The sequence below is a fragment of the Natrix helvetica genome (assembly GCF_964273705.1).
Source record: "Natrix helvetica genome assembly, chromosome: W".
Classification (NCBI taxonomy): domain Eukaryota; kingdom Metazoa; phylum Chordata; class Lepidosauria; order Squamata; family Natricidae; genus Natrix; species Natrix helvetica.
This window is the reverse complement of record NC_138555.1, coordinates 69146734-69168405: the sequence shown is the minus strand read 5'-3', so window position 1 is coordinate 69168405 and position 21672 is coordinate 69146734. Positions and strand designations below refer to the sequence as shown.

The 21672-nt window shown below is 44.5% G+C and overlaps 1 protein-coding gene across 5 annotated transcripts in view; it reads left to right on the top strand.

Moving 5' to 3' along the window:
• The window catches only part of LOC309400685 (enhancer of polycomb homolog 1-like), a 180077-nt gene that overhangs the window by 88493 nt on the left and 69912 nt on the right, over positions 1–21672 (top strand). For all 5 annotated transcript variants that reach the window (XM_081969283.1, XM_081969282.1, XM_081969284.1 and 2 more), the window contains exon 2: positions 10828–10987. In XM_081969283.1, the coding sequence (XP_081825409.1) occupies positions 10828–10987 (160 nt within the window). The remainder of the gene's footprint in view (positions 1–10827; positions 10988–21672) is intronic.

The window sequence follows — 21672 nt, the reverse complement described above, 5'->3', positions numbered from 1 at the left end:
AATTCAACCATCTCCTTGGGAGTCATGGAGTACATTTTTGGCTTTGGTAAGGTAGCCACAGGTTTGAAGTCTATTGCACAATCTGTGGGGCGGTGAGGTGGAAGATAGTTACCATCTTCCTCACTGAATACTTCCGCTAAATCCCAGTAAATCTTTGGGATTTGTTGGATCCCTGGAGGTTTGGAGTCTGCTGCAGGTGCTGAAAGTTCTGGATGGGTTGGGCTGCTGGATTCAATCATTCCTGAGTGGCCTTCTGGCTCCACTGGTGGTAATGGCCCAAAGGCAATAATCAATTTTCTAATGCCGTCTTCCTACTTTATTGTAGGCGCCCACTTGTCCCGCCATGCAAGTCCCAAGATAATTGACTCCTGCATTCTATGGGCAACGATGAATCTGAGGAATTCATAGTGGCGGCCTATCATCAACTTTACTAAGTCGGTAATTTTTGTGGCTGCCCCCCCCCCCCCCCGAGTGTTCCATCTACTTGCTCAAACCGACAAATGGAACATACAGCTAGAAGGATTTACATTATTGAAAAGAAATAAACCAAATAAAAGAAGAGGTGCAGTTGCACTATATATAAGAAATAATTACCTCTCTACAGAAATAGAGCACAACAATGATGAGTACTATCTTGAATGCATTTGGGTCAATATTAAAGGTTGGGGGAGAAATGACATTGCCATAGGTCTATACTACAGGCCACCCAACCAAGCAGAGGAAGTAGATGAACTTTTTGCTAGTCAGCTAACTAAGGTATGTAGGAAGCACACCACAATAGTAGTGGGGGATTTTAACTACCCTGACATCAACTGGGAGATAAACTCTGCACCAAGTGGACGATCCAACAGGTTCCTAACAAACCTAGCAGACAACTTTATTTCCCAAAAAGTAGAAAAGGGAACAAGGGGATCAGCCATATTGGACTTAATTCTCACTAACAGAGAGGAAATGATAGAAGGTGTTGAAGCCACAGGGACCCTGGGGGCAAGCGACCATGCAATATTGGAATTCAACATTATGCAAACACAAGTAGTAGAACAAAGTGAAACTAGAGTCTTGGACTTTAAGAGAGCTAATTTCAATAAACTTAGAGAGAGCTTGGGAAAAATTCCATGGATGAGAATCCTCAAGGGGAAAACAACTCAAGAAGCTTGGGAAATTTTGAAAAATGAGATTCCAAAAGCCCAGTCTAGCACAATACCAATGAAGATGAAAAATAACAGCTCCCAAAAGAAACCAGCATGGCTGCATAAAGATCTCTCTGACAAATTGAAAGACAAAAAGATAAGTATAAAAAGTGGAAAGGGGGGGGGGGGGACATAACTGAGGCAGAATATCAGCAAATAGCCCGAGCATGTAAAGATGAAGTGAGGAAAGCTAAGGCTCACAATGAAGAAAGGCTTGCCGCAAAAGTAAAAAATAACAAAAAAAGCTTCTTCCAACATGTTAAAAACATGAAAAACGTTAAGGAAACAATTGGTCCATTGCTAGGAGAAAGTGGCAACAAGGTGGCAAGGAACAGGGAGAAAGCAGAACTATTTAACTCATGTTTTGCATCTGTCTTTACACAAAGGGATAAAACAGTCCAACCTATCAAAAACAGCACCACAAAAATCAGATTAGGAACACAAGTTGAGATAGGGACGAAAATGGTAAGTGAGCACCTGTCTACCCTCGATGAGTTCAAATCACCAGGACCGGATGGATTACACCCCAGGGTTCTGAAGGAACTGGCAGATGAGATCTCAGAACCACTGAACTATATCTTTCAGAGATCCTTGAGTTCCGGGGAACTACCAGAGGACTGGAAAAGAGCTGATGTGGTTCCCATCTTCAAAAAAGGGAAAAAAACAGATCCAGGAAACTACAGACCTATCAGCCTGACCTCAATACCAGGAAAGATTCTGAAAAAGATAATCAAGCAACGAATTAGCAAACACCTAGAAGCAAACAAAATAATAGCCAAAAGCCAACATGGGTTTGTCAAAAACAGATCATGCCAGACTAATCTTATTGCATTCTTTGACAAAGTGACAAAATTAGTGGAGCAGAGGAATGCCGTCAATATAGTTTACTTGGACGTCAGTAAGGCATTTGATAAGGTAGACCATAACCTACTACTAGATAAAGTAGAAGAATGTGGGTTGGACAGCATCACCACCAGATGGATTCGTAACTGGCTGACCAACTGCACTCAACATGTAGTCCTCAATGGAACTGCATCTACATGGAGGGAAGTATGCAGTGGAGTACCCCAAGGCTCTGTTTTTGGCCCAGTACTCTTCAACATCTTCATCAATTATTTGGATGAGGGAATAAATGGGGAACTCATCAAATTTGCAGATGACACCAAGCTGGCAGGAATAGCCAACACTCCAGAAGATAGGCTAAAGATACAGAAGGATCTTGACAAACTTGAACATTGGGCACTATCTAACAAAATGAAATTCAATGGTGAAAAGAGTAAGGTTCTACATTTAGGCAACAAAAATGAAATGCATAGGTACAGTATATGTGGTACCTTGCTCAATAGCAGTAACTGTGAGAGGGATCTTGGAGTCCTAGTGGACAACCATTTAAATATGAGCCAGCAGTGTGCAGCAGCTGCCAAAAAAGCCAACACAGTTCAGGGCTGCATCAACAGAGGGATAGAATCAAGATCACGTGAAGTGTTAATACCACTTTATAATGCCTTGGTAAGGCCACACTTGGAATACTGCATTCAGTTTTGGTCGTCATGATGTAGAAAAGATGTGGAGACTCTAGAAAGAGTGCAGAGAAGAGCAACAAAGATGATTAGGTGACTGGAGACTAAAACATGAAGAACGGTTGCAGGAACTGGGTATGTCTAGTTTAATAGAAGGACTAGGGGAGACATGATAGCAGTGTCCCAATATCTCAGGGGTTGCCACAAAGAAGAGGGAGTCAAAACTATTTTCCAAGGCACCTGAGGGTAGAACAAGAAGCAATGGGTGGAAACTAATCAAGGAGAGAAGCAACTTAGAACTGAGGAGAAACTTCCTGACAGAACAATTAATCAGTGGAACAGCTTGCCTCCAGAAGTTGTGAATGCCCCAACACTGGAAGTCTTTAAGAAGATGTTGGATAGCCATTTGTTTGAAACGGTATAGGGCCGTGATGGCGAACCTATGGCACGCGTGCCACAAGTGGCACGTGGAGCTATTTGTCAGGGCACGCGAGGCGCTGCCCTGTTAGCTGGCCAGCGCGCATGTGCGCGCTGGCCAGCTGAGTTTACCTTTTTAAAAGCTATTTTTCGCCTTCCCCAGGCTCCAGAGGCTTTATAGGAGCCTGGGGAGGGAGAAAGGAGCCTCCCCTGCCCCCCCCCCCCCCCGGAGGCTTCAGGGACCGTCCGAGGCTTCCCTGATGCCTTCGGAGCGCTTAAAACGACCCTCTGAGCAACCCGGAAGTCACTTCCGGTTTGCTCGGAGGGTGGTTTTAAGCGTTCCGAAGGCTTCAGGGACCGTCCGAGGCTTCCCTGATGCCTTCGGAGCGCTTAAAACGACCCTCCGAGCAACCCGGAAGTCACTTCTGGTTTGCTCGGAGGGTGGTTTTTAGCACTCCGAAGGCTTCAGGGAAGCCTCTGGACAGTCCCTGAAGCCTCCGGAGGGCCTCCGGGGGGTAGGGGGAGGCTCTTTTCGCCCTCCCCAGGCTCCTATAAAGCCCCTGGAGCATGGGGAGGGCAAAAAAAACCATGTAAAAATGGGGGGGTTACGTGTTTTGCGCGCATGCGCACTGGGGGGTCGCGCGTTGCATTATGGGTGCGGCACGCCCGCACTCGACCCCCCTGCGCTCCCCCCACTTGTGGCACGCGAGCCAAAAAAGGTTCGCCATCACTGGTATAGGGTTTCCTGCCTAGGCAGGGGGTTGGACTAGAAGACCTCCAAGGTCCCTTCCAACTCTGCTATTGTATTGTATTGTATTTCTCAGCATTGAGAACACCATTAATCCTGACCAAATCTCCAACTCCATTTGCAGAAATGCAGCCCCAAACGTTCAAGGGACCTCCACCATGCTTCATTGTTGCCTGCATACACTCATTATTGTACAGCTCTTCATCCCTTCGATGAACAAACTGCCTTCTGCTACAGCCAAATATTTCAAATTTTGACTCATCAGTCCAGAGCACCTGCTGCCATTTTTCTGCACCCCAGTTCCTATGTTTTTGTGCATGCTTCAGTCGCTTGGCCTTGTCCCCACGTCGGAGGTATGGCTTTTTGGCTGCAACTCTTCCATGAAGACCACTTCTGGCCAGACTTCTCCAGACAGTTGATGGGTGTATCTGGGTCCCACTGGTTTCTGCCAGTTCTGAGCTGATGGCACTGCTGGACATCTTTTGATTTTGAAGGGTAATAAGCTTGATGTGTCTTTCATCTTCTGCACTAAGTTTCCTTTGCCGACCACTGTGTCTACGATCCTGAACGTTGCCCGTTTCAAGGACCCCTCCAAGGTCCCTTCCAACTCTGCTATTTTATTGTATTGAATGTAATGGTTTAGGGGTCTTGTGCGTATACCTAGCTGCTCCACTATTGGCATGCTGATTAAGCATCGGGTGCAGCCGGTGTCCACGATTGCCCCAACTTCCCCTTCCACCCCTGTTTCTGGTACTTGGAGTTTGACTTTTATTGTAAAGGGGCTGATGGGTGCACTCACTATTGAGTCGTCTTCGCCATTTTCCTCCTCCGAGATGGCAGAGGCTTCCCCAATGGTAGGACTCTCCGTCTCCGTTGGCTGTTGTACCAGATGATTCTTTTCTGGTGGCTTTCTGAGTTTTTTCTTCATTGCGCTGACAGGTGGTTGGCGTGGTTGTGGAACGGGAGGGAGCCAAGCATTCTAATGCTCTGTGGCCAAGCTGACCACATCTGTAGCATTTTTCGGGGGCCCCCGAGGGATGAGGGGGTTGGAGGCTTTTCAGCTCGCTGCGTCTGCGTTTGGCGGTCCGAAGGTTTCCTAGCAGGCGTTCCGGCAGTAGGCTTTTGATAGGGGTTAATCTCGTGGTCCAGTATGATTTCAGTGGGACCCCCCCTTATGGCGCAGGCTTACCTCATTTTGGGATCTAAGGCCTTCTTGAACGTGTAGACCAAGAGTCTTTTTGGCCAGTATCGTAGTCTTCCAGCTATTCTCCGGAATTCCCAAACTAACTCCTTCACAGGATGACCAGATTGTCGCAATCCCTGGATCTGGTCTTCTGCATCCACGAGTTGGGCTACATTGCTAAATCGGGCGTGCATCTGTTGGATGAACCCCGTTACATCATCTAGCTCAAGAGCTGCCTCCTCATGGAGCTCTGCTATCCAATGTGCATCCTCCCCTTCATTTATCCCCTCGGCTATTTCTTGGATCAGCTCTCCATCAGATGGTTATTGTGCTCCTACTTGATCAATATACGCCCATACTCTATTCAGGAAGTAAGCCAGCTTATCTGGGGTCCCGTCAAACGTTGCTGAAAACCGTGGGGGTGTGGGCGCTGGTGGTTAAACTGGGGCAGCCCATTGGCTGGCTGCTTGGGGTGGTAAGCCCCTTTGTTGAGCCACACGCATTGGTTGGGTGAAAGCCTGTTCAGGCATTGCTAGGGGGCTGGACCCGGTGGTGGTCCCAGTCCCTGGCTCTGCCCAGGGGCAGTTATCTGGAATGGCACCATCTGCTGAGAAGGGGCAGGCGTCCATTGGTATTGAGCCCATCCATGACCCGGGAAGAAAGCCCACCCTGGGGGTGCTTGATTCATGGGCTGCGGGCCACCCACTGGCAGCTGGGGAGAGGGGAATGCGTCCCAGGCCCCTTTCTGCTGGCTGGATTGAATTCCCCAATTTCGGTGGAGGGCCTGCCTGCATTCCAGGAGGGAGGGGTGCTGATGTGACTGATGTTGGCTTTACTCCAGCAGCAAGGGGTTGGTTCGATTCGCTGGTCGCTGTGTGGAAGGAGCCAAGATCTCCACTCCATTGCGTAGCAGATTCTCTGCTAGGGAAGCAGAATGTGGGTTGGGGTAGGTTCCACTTAGGTGGCCCTGAGGGGAGGAGGAGTTTGATTCCACTCACGTTTAGCCATCCGAATTGGTCTGGGAGGCCCATCAGAGAATGACTGCGTGAGGGTGGCTGAGATCTCCATCAGATCTTCTGGCCATCCCCCAGTCGTCTATCGGAGTTCCCCTGGTGCCCCTCTCTCCTTCTAGCAGGCATTCCTTAGACGTCATAAATCCCGATGCTTATGTGAGGGAGGTCGGTCTAGGAGTTGGTTCCTTTGGCTGGGCCCCCAGCTGCAACTCCCTTTCTCTAGTTTCTGCAGCCTCGACTGCCTCTTTAGAAGGTGCATAGATGGTCTCGACAAATATAGGCGATCCTTCATCTTTGCCCTTCTCTGCTGCGTTCTTTTCTTCCTCCATCTTCACTGAATTTTTGTACTGCCCAGGGTTGGGTCAGAACTGGGATTCAGTACCCCTAACAGCTTCCCAATTTGGGATAGCTGATGAAGTAATTTTAAGGGAGATTCGGGTTAATGTCAGCGTTCCAAATATCATCCAAAACTAAATCAGAGTTCAAGGCAAAACTCTTCAAAAAGTTTCAATTTATTAATAGAGACATGTTGGCACATCTGTAGCAACCCCGAATCTGAATTTCCTGGGGTTTCCACCCAGTTGAAAGTTCATGATCTTGTCCCCACACCCACAAGTTCATCACATGGTCCAATCTTCCTCTGCCACACTGGCATCTCCACCCATCTAGTTCCGGTCAGGTGCAGAGATGCAGAGACAAAAGATGACCTTGGGCTTCTAGAAAGGAATGTTCTATTTTGACAACAACACATTCTACAATTCTACTCCTTACTATTCCCCCTCCCAATTCCCCACTAATGAAACAGCATAATAAAGAGCTAGAGAGAGAGTGTGGCAGGCCAAAGATTCTTAAAGGAACCGTTGCAGGCCTGACACCCAGGTTTGGACTCTCCCGCAGCGCACACAGAAGTTCGTCCAGGTAAGCCAACGTTCCTTGTGTAAATGTAGAACCTTACTTTTTTCATCATTGAATATCATTTTGTTAGATCGCTCCCGACGTTCAAGTCTATCAAAATCCTGTATCTTAAACCTATCTTCTGTAGTGTTGGCTATTCCTGCCAGCTTGGTGTCGTCTGCAAATTTGATGAGTTCCCCATCTATCCCCTCATCCAAATCATTGATGAAGATGTTAAAGAGTACTGGGTGTAAAACAGAGCCTTAGGGTACCCCACTGCATACTTCCCTCCATGTAGATGAAGTTCTATTAAGCACTGCACGTTGACTGTGTTTGGCCAGCCAGTTATAAATCCATCTGTTGGTGATGCTGTCTAACCCACATTTTTCTATCTTATCAAGTGGTAGGTTGTGTTCAACTTTATCAAATGTATTACTGAAGTTCAAGTAAATTATATCCACAGCACTTCTCTGGTCCACTAATTTTGTCACTTTGTCAAAGAATGCATAAGATTAGTCTGGCATGATCTGTTTTTGACAAACTTATGTTGGCTTTTGGTTATGACTTTGCCTCTAGGTGTCAACTTGTAAAGCATTACCATGACTATTATCAAGTTGACATTGGAGGGAGGATTCCATGAATACCTTCGGCCAGAGTCGGATCTCATATTTCTACAACCTCATTGGTGGATATGATTTATGACACAGACTGAGGGAGGGGAGAGTTAGGTGTAAAGTGCAAAGACCATTAACCGGAAATCAGTTTCGGCTCCACAGAAGACCATGCCAAAATGTTGATCCTAATAAATGACTGGATTTCTTTTGAACTTTGTCTCGAGGCTCGTAAATTAATTAGGTCATCTTTTGGAAACTTCACACTAGGTATTCACAGATCTGTTTTTTTATTATCTTTTCTAGAATCTTTCCAGGTATTGAAGTCGGGCTGATAGGTCTGTAGTTTCCTGGATTTTTTTCCCCTTTTTTGAAGATGGGAACTACATCAGCTCTTTGCCAGTCCTCTGGTAGTTCCCTGGTGCTCCAGGATCTTTGAAAGATATAGTTCAGTGGTTCTGAGATCTCGTCTGCCAGTTCCTTCAGACCCTTGGGTTGTAATCCATCTAGTGCTGGTGATTTGAACTCAGCTAGGACCCAGACTGTTGGGGGCAATATGCTGACTCTATAAACTGCTTAGGGCTGTAAAGCACTGTGAAACGGTATATAAGTCTAAGTGCTATTGCTATCTAGGGTAGACGGGTGCTCTCTTACAATTTTCTTGCCTATTTTAACTTGTATTCCTAATCTGTTTTTTATAGTACTATTTTTGATAGGTTGGAGTTTTAGTCAGTTAAATCACTGGAACCAGCACAAGGTAGAAGAGAAGAGAACCTGAGAAATGGGATCAAAATATACAATTTATAACAATCGTGGTCAGCCTTTTGCCTTTAACACATGTGAGATTATTCATTGATGAAACTTTTTAGCTTGATTGGTGGTCAGGATTTATGTAGTTGTAGTCCAAAATAACTGAATGAATATGATTTATAAAAATGTGTATGAATCTGTAAGAACGTCTTGCTGATCATTTTGACATGTTGCAAATGGTTCAGAAAACAGTAGTGAGGATGCATTGTTTGTCCAGTCCATGTGGTTTGGTGAATAATATCTCTCCTCTTGCCTAGTATTAATCACATTTACACTATTGGAATATCTTATATGTAAGTTTGCCCTTGAAGACTATTTGGAAACTACTGTTAGTTTAGCAGTTACAGCAGTAACTACTGAAGTTTGCAGATGATAGAACAGTGATTGGGGCTCATTCGAGACAATGATGAAACCACATACAGACGGGAGTTTGAACAACTAGCCTTGTGGTGTGACCGGAACAATCTGGAACTGAACACACACAAAACCATAGAAATGGTGGTAGACTTTAGGAGAAACCCTCCCATACTACCACCTCTTACAATACTAGACAACACAGTATCAACAGTAGAGACCTTCAAATTTCTAGGTTCTATAATATCTCAAGATCTAAAATGGACACCTAAAATCAAAAACATCATCAAAAAAGCACAACAAAGAATGTTCTTTCTGCGCCAACTCAGGAAGCTCAAACTGCCCAAGGAGCTGCTGATACAGTTCTACAGAGGAATTATTGAGTCTGTCATCTGCACCTCTATAACTGTCTGGTTTGGTTCTGCAACCCAACAAGACAGACACAGACTTCAGAGGATAATCAGAACTGCAGAAAAAACAATTATTGTCAACCTGCCTTCGTACACTGCACGAATCAAAAAGAGGGCCGTGAAAATATTTACAGACCCCTCACGTCCTGGATATAAATTGTTTCAACTCCTACCCTCAAAATGATGCTATAGAGCACTGCACATCAAGACAAGAACAGTTTTTTCCCGAATGCCATCACTCTGCTAAACAATTCCCTCACCACTTTCAAACTATTCACTAAGGCTGCATTACTATTACTATTAGTCTTCTCATCATTCCTATCACCCATCTACTCCCACTTATGACTGCAGGACTGTAACTTTGTTGTTTGTATCCTTATGAGTTATATTGATATTGATTGTTTCCTGATTGCTTATTTGTACCCTATGACTATCATTAGGTGTTGTACCTTATGATTCTTGACAAATGTATCTTTTATGTACACTGAGAGCATATGCAGCAAAGACAGATTCCTTGTGTGTCCAATCACACTTGCCCAATAAAGAATTCTATTCTATTCTATTCTATTCTAACATTGGATTCCGTTTCAAAACACCATTGCAAGGATACTGTATTTTAATCTGTTGGAATTAACACTTTGTTCATTGTTGAAAATATTTTTTAAGTTTGCCCTCTAGTGGCACAATTTAATGAATGTGAACAAAATATGAGCACCAGCTTCTCTAACAAATGGTAGCTTTTCTCTTAAGTACAAGTTATGGGAAAGAGTGATTCAGCAGCAAGGATATGTTCTCTCATTTCATTAAGACAGGTTTCTCCTTAAAAATAATGAATGTGTAAGCTGATAATTTCACTTAATTATAAGAGGGCAGCAGATTGACTTTAGGCAGTAGAAAAAAATTGTTGCGTGGGGGTGGGGGGATAGCATAGATTCCTGAGGCTGGTTTGGATTATTCTGCTTAGTTGGTGCTCTGCCTGCATGATTACTAGAACTACCTATTTAAATTATTTCATAACGAAAATATCTTAAGAAAAATCAATCAGTGCTTAATTTGTTTCATTTAAATTTTATTGTCTCTTAAAATATATTTCAAACAGTGACTACCATAATAATAATAATAATAATAATAAATTTGAATTTATTAGCCGCTCCCTTTCCAGAACAGGACTCGGGGCGGCGTACAATAGAACATATAAAACACAAAACATATGTACAGACACATAAACATACATATATACAAGGACATACATGCACGGAGGAGGTAACAAACTACATCACATTTAGACAGTTAAAAATCACCGTTAAAATACCCCAGTTATAATAACACAATTTAAAATTTAAAAATTTAAAAAATTTAAAAGGACTGTCAGGAGGAATAAGAAAAAATTTACGGTTGAGCCAGGCCAGATAATTGAAAGAGGTGTATCATATACCATCATATAAAACACAAATATATTCTGAAATCGTTTGGCAAAATTTCCCAGTTTTATCTTGTGTTTATGAAAATCAAGTAAAATGTAATAACTTCAGTGGAGGCTGAGAATCTATAAAGTTTAACAGATATAGAGAAAAATACTTGGCTGAAACAGTTTAATATTAATTCAGCTGTTTCAGTTTGCACAATAACATTTATTTATAGCTATATTCATTTTCATCTTTTTTTAATGAACTGTAGGAACATCATCTCCAGCGGGCCATTTCAGCACAACAGGTATATGGAGAGAAGCGGGATAATATGGTTATACCAGTCCCAGAAGCAGAAAGTAATATTGCTTATTATGAATCTATATACCCTGGAGAATTTAAGATGCCAAAGCAGCTTATTCACATACAGCGTGAGTATATCTTTAAACTGAATGTTTAAAATTTATCAGATTGCTTTTTAAAAATTAAACAGTTTTGTAGATTCACAATCGCCTTTGGATATAAAGAAAGGATAAGGTTAAGTCATGTAAGTATTTGGACGGCCCAAAGTTGCTTTTTCAAGAGGCAACTGGACTTTGTGGTTTTTTCTTTGAAGACGTTTCACTTCTCATCCAAGAAGCTTCTTCAGCTGTAACTGGATGGTTGGGAATGGAAGGATTTATGCTCCTTGCAGACAGCTGGTCACTTGCATCCTTTTAGAGAGTCATTGAGGCACTTGTAGGTTTATCTGTCTCAGGGGTGTCAAACTCGCGTTATCACGTGACGTATCACAACTTTTTCCCCCTTCGCTAAAACGGGGATGGGCGTGGCCAGAGTGTGACGCATCTGGCCCATGGGCCGCGAGTTTGACACCTCTGATCTGTGTCATCAGGGTCACCTGAGTAGTGCAAATGGTTGTGGAGTCTTCTTGGAACTGTTGAAAGGACTGTGTTGTAGACTGGAGATAGATGATGTCATATCCCTCCCCCTCTGTTCAGTTTTGACACAGATGGCCTCTTTGACCCCTCTTTCGAACCAGTGGTCCTCTGTCCAAAATGTGGACTTTGCTGTCTTCAAAAGAGTGGCCTTTGTCTTTTAAATGCAGATGGACTGCTGAATCTAGTTCTGATGTGTTTGTTCTCCTATGTTGTGCCATGCATTTAAGAAGTGTTTTTTTTTGTTTCCCCAATGTACAGATCTGCACATGGCTCACTGCATTGTACTGCATATACCAAGTTGCTCAGTTTGTGTCTGGGTGTTTTATCCTTGGAGTGGACAAGCTTCTGCCTTAGTGTATTCTTGGGTTTGAAGTGTGCACGTACTGTATTTTTTGGAGTATAAGACGCACCAGAGTATAAGACACACCAAGGTTTTGAAGAGGCAAATTAAAAAAAAAAGTTTTTGCACTCTGCAGACCTCCCAAAAACGGCCCGTTTTTCGCGAAAACTGGCTCTTTTCTTTCAAAAAAAGGGCATGAATAGCCTTTAGGAGGCTTATAGAGTGCTCCTAGGGGCTGGGGGGGGGGCAGAATGTAGCAAAAAACGGCCCGTTTTTCGCTTATTTCTGTCCTCAACCCCAAAGAGCACTCTGCAAGGCTCCTAAAGGCTATGCGTGGCCATTTTGGTGAAGGGGGCGGGGTTTCAGGAGGCAAAAACTGCTGTATTCAGTGTATAAGGCGCACCCAGATTTTCAGCCTCTTTTTTGAGGGAATATACTCAAATATGTCTTATACTCTGAAAAATATGGTATGTTGTGTTGGCTGAAGATCCTCCTGAGCTTTTCTGATATTCCAATGAAGAACTCTGAAGAGCTGCAGAAATGGAGGTCACATCCCAAAGATATGAGCCCCATTTTTTCAGTCCCTCTAAGGAGCACCCCCCCCCCAGCTGCTCAATCTCTCTGTTTCTCTGTTCTGGGGGGGGGGGGGACGACAAGTAATTTTTGTAGACAGTCTCTCCTGTGCCTGACCCATTTCCTCCCTTGCAAAACGGAGAGTTTGGAGAGAAGAGGATTACAAGAGAGTAAGCAGGCACACAATGGGGAACACACTGGGCTGTTTTCATGGTACACTCACAGCTGCCGGCACATTTCCAGGGGGTCAGGCATAGGACAATGCATACTGACTGTAATGGCAATCACGTGACTGATGGACACTGTAAAGGTCATAAATGGGGACATTGGTTATAAAGGTTTTTTTCCCAGCACCATTGTAACCTTGAACGGCCGCTGAACAAGGCCGGGGGTAATGGGGTGGATCTATCAAGTCTGTCTTATTCACCCTGAAAGCAATACAGTTAAATATGTGTGGCTAAAAGGGATGTAAAAGTTTGTAAAAAAGAGTGATGTAAAAGGGAAGGCTTTGGTTATATTAATCACAATGTCTGCAGCTGGTCCAATGAAAAACTGTACAAAAGAGATGGTTTGCATCCATCATAGAAAAGGACTGAGTTACTTGGCATTGAATTCACAGATTTTCTGGAGAAACATTTAAACTAAACAATGGGGACAGAGAATTAATGGATACAGAACATTTCTGTCTTCAGCAAACTAAAACTAATAGGGTTATCAGTGCATGTAACATAGATGTTTGTGTAGGTAAGAATATCAACATTGTTGTCAAGCAAAATCAAGGGTTTAGTAGTGAGTGCCATACCATGTGCACTAATCAAAACAGGTGGTAAGGAAGTAGGGGAAGTCGGGCACAACACAGGTTATGTAGAAAGTAAACACAGGGTCAGTCAAAAAGGATTCAAATGTCTACACCAACGCACAGAGTGTGAGGAATAAACAGGGTAATTAGAAATTCAAGTAAATGACGGCAGATACAATATTTGTTGCCATTGTGGAAACTTGGTGGGATGAAACCCACAAATGGAACATACAACTAGAGGGATTTAAATTATTTAAAAGAAACAGACCAAAAAAAAAAAGAGGAGGTGGAGTTGCACTATATATAAGAAATAACTACATCTCTACAGAAATAGAGCACAACAATGATGAAAACTGTCTTGAATGCATTTGGGTCAATATAAAATAGGGGGAAAATGACATTGCCATAGGTGTATACTATAGGCCACCCAAACAAACAGAGGAAATGGATGCACTTTTTGCTAGTCAGTTCACTAAGGTATGTAGGAAGCACATCACAATAGTAATGGGGGATTTTAACTACCCTGACATCAACTGGGAGACAAACTCTGCACCAAGTGGAAGATCCAACAGGTTCCTAACAAACCTAGCAGACAACTTTGTTTCACAAAAAGTAGAGAAGGGAACAAGGGGATCAGACTTAATTCTCACCAACAGAGATGAAATGATAAAAGGTGTTGAAGCTAAAAGAACCTTGGGGGCAAGTGATTACCGTATTTTTCAGAGTATAAGACACACCTTTTTTCCTCAAAAAAGAGACTGAAAATCTGGGTGTGTCTTATACATCGAATGCAGCATTTTTTGCCTCCCGAAGCCCCGCCCCTTCACCAAAATGGCCGTGCATAGCCTTATGAAGGCTTTCAGAGAGCTCCTGGGGGCTGGGGAGGGCAGAAATGAGCAAAAAACAAGCCGCTTTTTGCCCCCCCAGCAGCACTCTATAAGCCTCCATAAGGCTATGCATGCAATTTTCTTGACAAAAAACAGGCCCGTTTTTGCGAAAAACGGGCTCTTTTTTGCTCTTTTTTGCCCCCCCCAGGAGCACTCTGCAAGCCCCCCCCCCCCCCAAGGCTATTCATGCCTTTTATTTGAAAAAAACTGTTTTTCAGAGGTTTGCAGAGTGCAAAAATATTTTTTTTCTTTTTGGAAAGCTCTTTAACTGATGAGAATTACATTGATCAAGTGCTGTGCCAGCAGAAACAAAGTCTTAAGGTTTGTCAGTGATTTCCTTCTCCAGCACATGACACCTGGAAACATCTACCTACCTACCTACTCTCTCTCCCTACCTACCTACTGTATTTCTCTCTCTCTCTATTCCTCTACCTACCTACCTACCTACTCACTCTCTCTCTTTCTATTTCTCTCCCACTACCTACCTAACTACACACTCACTCTCCCTACCTACCTACTGTATTTCTCTCTCTCTCTCTCTCTCTATTTCTCTCCCTCTCTATCCCTCTATCTACCTACCTACTTTTTTAAAAAAATTGCCTCTTCAAAACCTTGGTGCGTCTTATACTGTGAAAAATACAGTATGCAGTATTGGAATTCAACATTATGCAAGCACAAGTAGTAGAAAAATCTTGACAGACTTGAACACTGGGTCCTACCTAACAAAATGAAATTCAACTGTTAGAAATTAAGGTTTTACATTTAGGCAAGAAAAAACAAATGTACAGGTATAGAATTGGTGGCAACTGGCTCAATAGCAGCAACTGTGAGTGGGATCTAGGAGTCCTAGTAGACAACCACTTAAATAAATTGAAAGACAAAAAGGACAAGTATAAAAAGTGGAAAGGGGGGCTCATAATTAAGGCAGAATGTCACCAAATAGCCAGAGCCTGCAAAGATGAAGTGAGGAAAGTTAAGGCTCAAAATGAACTAAGTCTTGCGACAAAAGTCAAAAATAACAAAAAAAGCTTCTTTCAACATATGTATACAACAAAAAAATCAAGGAAACAATTGGTCCATTAGTGGGAGAAAGTGGCAAGAAGGAACAAGTAACAGGGAGAAAGCAGAACTACTTAACTCGTTTTTTATATCTGTCTTTACACAAAGGGAAAAAACAGTCCAACCTATCAAAACAGCACCACAAAAACAGATTAGGAACGCAAGTTAAAATAGGGAAGAAAATGGTAAGTGAGTACCTGTCCACCCTAGATGAGTTCAAATCACCAGGACCAAATGGATTACACCCCAAGGTTATTTTTTTAAAAAAATATTACATATAAAAATTCCATTTCTAAATAAACTGTGTTGTCTGCGTACAAATACTTTTGAGAAATAATAATCATGTTTACAATAATGTTCATTACATTGGTATTGGTCACATAATAATATTAGCTTATCCATTTTAGCAAACCTTTCTTATACGTAGTTAGTCCTCTTATATTTCCATGTTTCTAGCTTCTATTTTTATTGGCTAACCATTGATAAAATAAGTCCCATGTTAAAAAGTATTCAGTTTCTTCCTTTTCCTTAATTTTAAGTGATATTCTCTCCATTTCTCCATTGTTAGTGGAGATAGCATCCAGGAATGGCTTAACTCCGTCTGTTATTCAATCGGACTGAGTCTGCAACTTTAATGTCCCGCCTCCTCTGGTAGCTCCACCCAGCTTTTAGACTCAGTCTACCATTAGGACTGGACATGTTTCACTTCTCTCCTCTTCAAAAGCCCAAAGGCAAAAAAATATTGGACAAAAATGCATACATGGTTGGAAAAAATGATAGAGCAACATATAGATTTGAAACCAGAAATATTCTTGTTGGGCATCTTACTGGAAAAGTATAACAAAGGGAATACATATTTGATTTTAGATGTGTTAACTGCAGCTAGAATTGTATTTGCACAACAATGGAAAAGTGAAGAGATCCCTACAGAGGAAAATGTAATTTAAAAAATATTAGAATGTGCAGAATGAGCGTTGGTCTTACCTTAGACGCCCGTTCTCTAGGCAGGTGGAGATAGCATCCAGGAATGTGTTAACTCTGTCTGTTATCCAGTTGGACTGAGTCTGCAACTTTAATGTCCCGCCTCCTCTGGTAGTTCCACCCAGCTTTTAGACTCAGTCTACCATTAGGACTGGACATGTTTCACTTCTCTCCTCTTCAAATATTCTAATATTTTTAAATTACATGCCCTTAAGCATCTTTGCCAGTCTTGTGGGTAAAAAATGCCATCTATAAAACATTTTATAAAGATTTTCTTTATATGCAGTGGACATATTTAATTTATAATTCATGTCCCACAGTTTCTGCCATTTATCTAACTATTGTGTAACCAAAATTTTTAGCCCATACTATCATTGTCTCCTTTACTTGCTCTCCTTCCGTTTTAATGCTCAGTAGATATATATGTGTGTGTGCGTGTGTGTTTTCGTAGATTTTCACGGGTACAGGTATGCAGGTCTTGGCATATTCGGGTCTTTTCCCGTGTAAGATTGAGAGTATCTTGGCAACGTTTTGACGAGGTCCCACTCGCCATCTTCAGGCTGGTGCTTTCGGCTTCGTGCTTGTGCAAGCAAAGCGTGATCAGAGCTGCCGTCTTTCTATAAATACTGGGTGTGTGTGGAGTGCTGGCTTTGTTGTTGTAAGCGGGTTGGTTGGCTGTGTTGTTACATCTTGATTAGTTGATGCAGTTGATGTATGCAGATTAGTCGGCTGTTTCGTAACATCCTGTGTGGCTGAGGTACTAGCTGTGTGCCCATTAGTCTTTTGTCTTGTAATGACCTGGGTAATGGGCTGTGTGATGACATCCTGAGCTCTAGTGTAGTGATATCCTGAGTCCTGTGCTGCAACATCCTGGGAGGTTGGCTGTGTTGTAACAAAGCCCGGGATGTTACATCACAGCCATCTGCTCAGGACATTACATCACAGAACTCGGGAGGTTACAATGCAAAGGCTCAGGATGTTACAACGGCCTGGGTGGTGGGTGGGGCTCGTTTGTTGACTAGGGCTGGTTTCCAGATGTCTGGTAGGCGGGAGGTACTGTCACGTTTATTCATGTTATGGGGGTGTTTCTCTATTTCGATAGCTTCCATTATTCTGGAAGCTATCGAAATAGAGAAACACCCCCACAACATGAATACCTCCCGCCTACCAGACATCTGGAAACCAGCCCTAGTCAACAAACGAGCCCCACCCACCACCCAGGCCGTTACAACACGAAACTATATATATATATATATGTATGTATGTATGTATGTATGTATGTATGTATATATGTATGTGTATATGTATGTGTATATGTATGTGTATATGTATGTGTATATATGTGTATATATGTGTATATATGTGTATATATGTGTATATATATGTATATATATGTGTATATGTATATATATATATATATATATATATATATATATATATATATATATATATATATATATATATATATATATATATATATATATATATATATATATATATATATATATATATATATATATATATATATATATATATATATATATATATATATATATATATATATATATATATGTATTTGTGTTACAACCCCTGGTATGCCTAAATATGGGAGGAAGGTCACTACTCCCTCTTTCTGTCCTTCGGCTCATCACAGAAGACCATGCAGGCAGAAAACCATATTTTTATTTTTAATGTTGCCTTTTTATATTTGTGTTGTATTTGTACTGATAAATAAATAAAGGGAGACTAGGATAGATCTATTTCGAGCTAATTAGCTCTCATCAGCTAGCCATACCCTTACTGGGATTTGAACCTGGGCTGTTATATATCTCAGGCAGGAGTCTTAGCCACTGAGCCACAGGCTCGCCTCCTTATCAGTTGAGCCAGGGAAATAGGTATGTATTTGTGTTACAACCCCTGGTATGCCTAAATATGGGAGGAAGGTCACTACTCCCTCTTTCTGTCCTTCAGCTCATCACAGAAGACCATGCAGGCCTGTGGCTCAGTGGCTAAGACTCCTGCCTGAGATATATAACAGCCCAGGTTCAAATCCCAGTAAGGGTATGGCTAGCTGATGAGAGCTAATTAGCTCAAAATAGATCTATACTAGTCTCCCTTTATTTATTTATCAGTACAAATACAACACACACACACACACACACACACACACACACACACACACACACACACATATATATATATATATATATATATATATATATATATATATATATATATATATAGTTTTCCAGTAGAGTAGAGGGAGGGGTCACATGAGGGTTTTGTCACAGCCTGATTGGTCCATTAGACTGAGGGAAATCTTCAATCTTCCTCCTTTCCCATTGGCTCCCAGTTTCCTCTCAGTCTTTTGGTCCAAGCACTGTGTTTGTTTTTGGCTCTTAGGTAGGAAAAAATTGTTTAAATTATTATTGCAGTTTTAAATAACTTAATTGGATTGTGATTGGATATTCTAAATTCTAAATTTATAGGCTGCGGCCCAGAGGACAGTCTCCCTGTCTGGGCAGTTGGGGAGGGCCCTGTGGGGTGATCTCCCTCCCCCTCCGCAGGCCAGGAGTCCAAACCGATCCCCTGTGGTGCGGGGGTGTCGGCCTCCAACTGGCAGCCTTGGGAGCTCGTAGGGTGTATGAGAGACCTTGCCGGCGCTGTGGAAGCGCGCGAAGAGCTCCATTTTGCCGCCCGCCGTAATTGGAGCCACTGAATCAAGCTGCGCTGTCCCTGGCATTATAGGGAGCGCGGCAGCATTTTGGAGCCTGCGGAGGCCAGGGAAGGCGATTAAAGGCACTAATTGACCTAAACGGAGCCGCGGCGCTTTAAAACCAAGCCGCGGCTGCCTTTTAAAGAAAAGTTTAAGTTCCGGTGGCCATTTTGAAACGCGCCACGTCCACAGACCGCGAACAACCGCGTGTGCAGCTACCCACTGCAGAAACTCATGAGAGACGGAGGGGCTTCAGCAGTTCGGAGGCCCAGCAAGTCTGCCCAGCCAGCGAAGGATTAAAGCAATGGCGGAGAGGCACGTGAGTGGGGCGATGGCAGCTCATTCTGAAGCAGGCCCTTCTCGGGTCCCAGAGGAGACCCTTATGGAGGGTGGAGAGGCCCAGATGGACAGACCCAGAACCAGGGCTGCTACTTCTAGGCCCCAGGCTGCCCAGCACTCTTCCAGGGCAGCCACTAGAGATGAGTTGAGGTGGCAGAGGGCCTTGGACAAGGCTGTGGCCAGGGCAGAGAAACAGGCACAGGTTTCCAAGCCCAGATCTAGATTCAGGTCTCCAGTCAGGCCTCCTTCGATTCAGTCAGGTTCTTCTCCTAGGGGATTCAGTCCCTCTTCTCCTTCAGTATCCCCGGTTAGGTCACCTAGGGGCCCCAGGCAAGCAGTGTCTCCTTCCCCCCCAGTCTCTCCAGATCCAGTCAGGGGGGAGGCGGCGGATCCATTAGAGGATTCTTCTAGATCCTTTCATCATACAACCAGATTAGCCTCTCAGGATCCGGGTCCTTTTCAGGAGGATCTTGAGGACCTAGAGCGTCTGCCTGAAAACATTAAGAGGCTTATCTCGGCTGCCATTTCTCGTGGCATCGCTCAGAGGGATAGGGTTCCCCATTCCAGGGCCCCGGGGCTTCTCAGACACCACCTTTCCAGGGCCTCGTCCCCTTCAGTTGTGAGCGAGGGTTCCACCCGAGGGGAAGACAACTACAATGACATGGGGTTTTCTGAGGATGAGGATTCCGCCCCTCCGGATCCTCCTTCATCCTCGGCCTTACTCCCACCAGCAATGTTTAAGCCACTCTTGCACAAAGCAAGGAAGACCACTAAGATTGGGACTGGGGACCCCACGGTTCCCCCCCCCCAGGCACCCCGATATGGCAATGTTCTCTAATACAGCAACGAACAAGGCAGAAATCCCAGCCCCGCAACAGGTTCCAAGGCCAGACCAGATGTCCCTTTCGTGGGGGGGGGGCGCCCCTTCCACAGGGGGAAGTGACTCAAACCCGTCTCTTCCCATAGGCGGCTGTCTGGCAAGTTATGCGGATCAGTGGAACGAGATCACCTCCGATGCCTGGGTCAGGGCCACCATTCGACACGGCCTTCGACTAGAGTTCCTCTCCACCCCCCCAAAGCTCTTCAGAACGTTCCCTCCCTCCCGGGATCCGGAACGCCGGCGCCTGATGGATCTCTCCATAACACATCTCCTAGAGATCCAGGCGATAGAGCCCGTGCCGCCCGCGGAGCGTGGATGGGGCCACTACTCCAACTTGTTCGTGGTCCCGAAGAGCTCGGGGGGCTGGAGGGCGATTGTGGACCTCAAGCGCCTAAATCAGTACCTGGTTTACAGGTGGTTCAAAATGTCTTCCCTAAAATCCATCCTCCAGGGCATCCGTCGGGGGGATTATCTGGCATCAATAGACCTGACCGAGGCCTATCTCCACATTCCCATCCTTCCATCCCATCGCAAGTACCTCAGGTTCTCTCACGGGGACCTCCACTTCCAGTACAGGGCCCTCCCGTTCGGGTTGGCCTCGGCCCCCCGCACTTTCACAAAGGTCCTGGCGGCGTTGGCGGCTCACCTGCGCATGGTGCCGGTGAGACTCCAATGCTACCTAGACGACGTCCTAGTCCAGGCGAGATCCCGTCCTCTAGCGTTAGCCAACCTGCAGCTCACCATCCAATGCCTACAGTCCCTGGGGTTCTCGGTGAATTTTGCCAAAAGTCACCTTTCCCTATCCACGTGGATCCTCCACCTAGGGACAGTGATAGATTCAGTGTCAGGAATAGTCTAGCTCTCCCCAGATTGGTTGGCCAGTCTCCAGCGTCTGGCGGCCACGGTCCGAAGAAATCGGTCAGTTTCCATCCTGACCTTGTCTCAGCTACTTGGCAAGATGGTATCGTGCATCGGAATAGTTCCGTGGGCCCATCTCCACCTGCGAGCTCTCCAGTGGTCCCTGATCCCCTTCCAGAAGAGGAGAATGAGCAACTCCCCCCGATCCATCCGTCTTCCAGCAGAAGTCCGGACATCAATCCAGTGGTGGCTATCACCGGGGCTACAACTGGGCTGCTCGTTCTGGGAGCCGGACAGAGTGACTGTAACAACGGACGCCAGCCTTTTCAGTTGGGGGGCCCTCATGGGCTCCAGGATGGCACAGGGCCGTTGGTCCGCCTCAGATCTCAGGCACAACATCAACTGGCTGGAGCTGAGGGCGGCGCGTTTGGCACTCCGGCAGTTCAAGGACCTGATACAAGGGCGACATGTACTGCTGCTGACGGACAATGTCGCCACGAAGGCACACATCAATCGTCAGGGGGGCACTCATTCCCGGGCTCTCCGGCTGGAGGCTCTGAAGATCGGCTCCTGGGCAGAGAAACACCTCACCTCACTGGTCTCGGAACACATCTCGGGGGAGTCCAACCACCAGGTGGACTGGTTGAGCTGAGCAACTCTCAACAACAGCGAATGGCAGCTCCTACCCGAACTATTCCAGAAGATATGCCAGAGGTTCGGTACTCCACGAGTAGACTTGTTTGCCA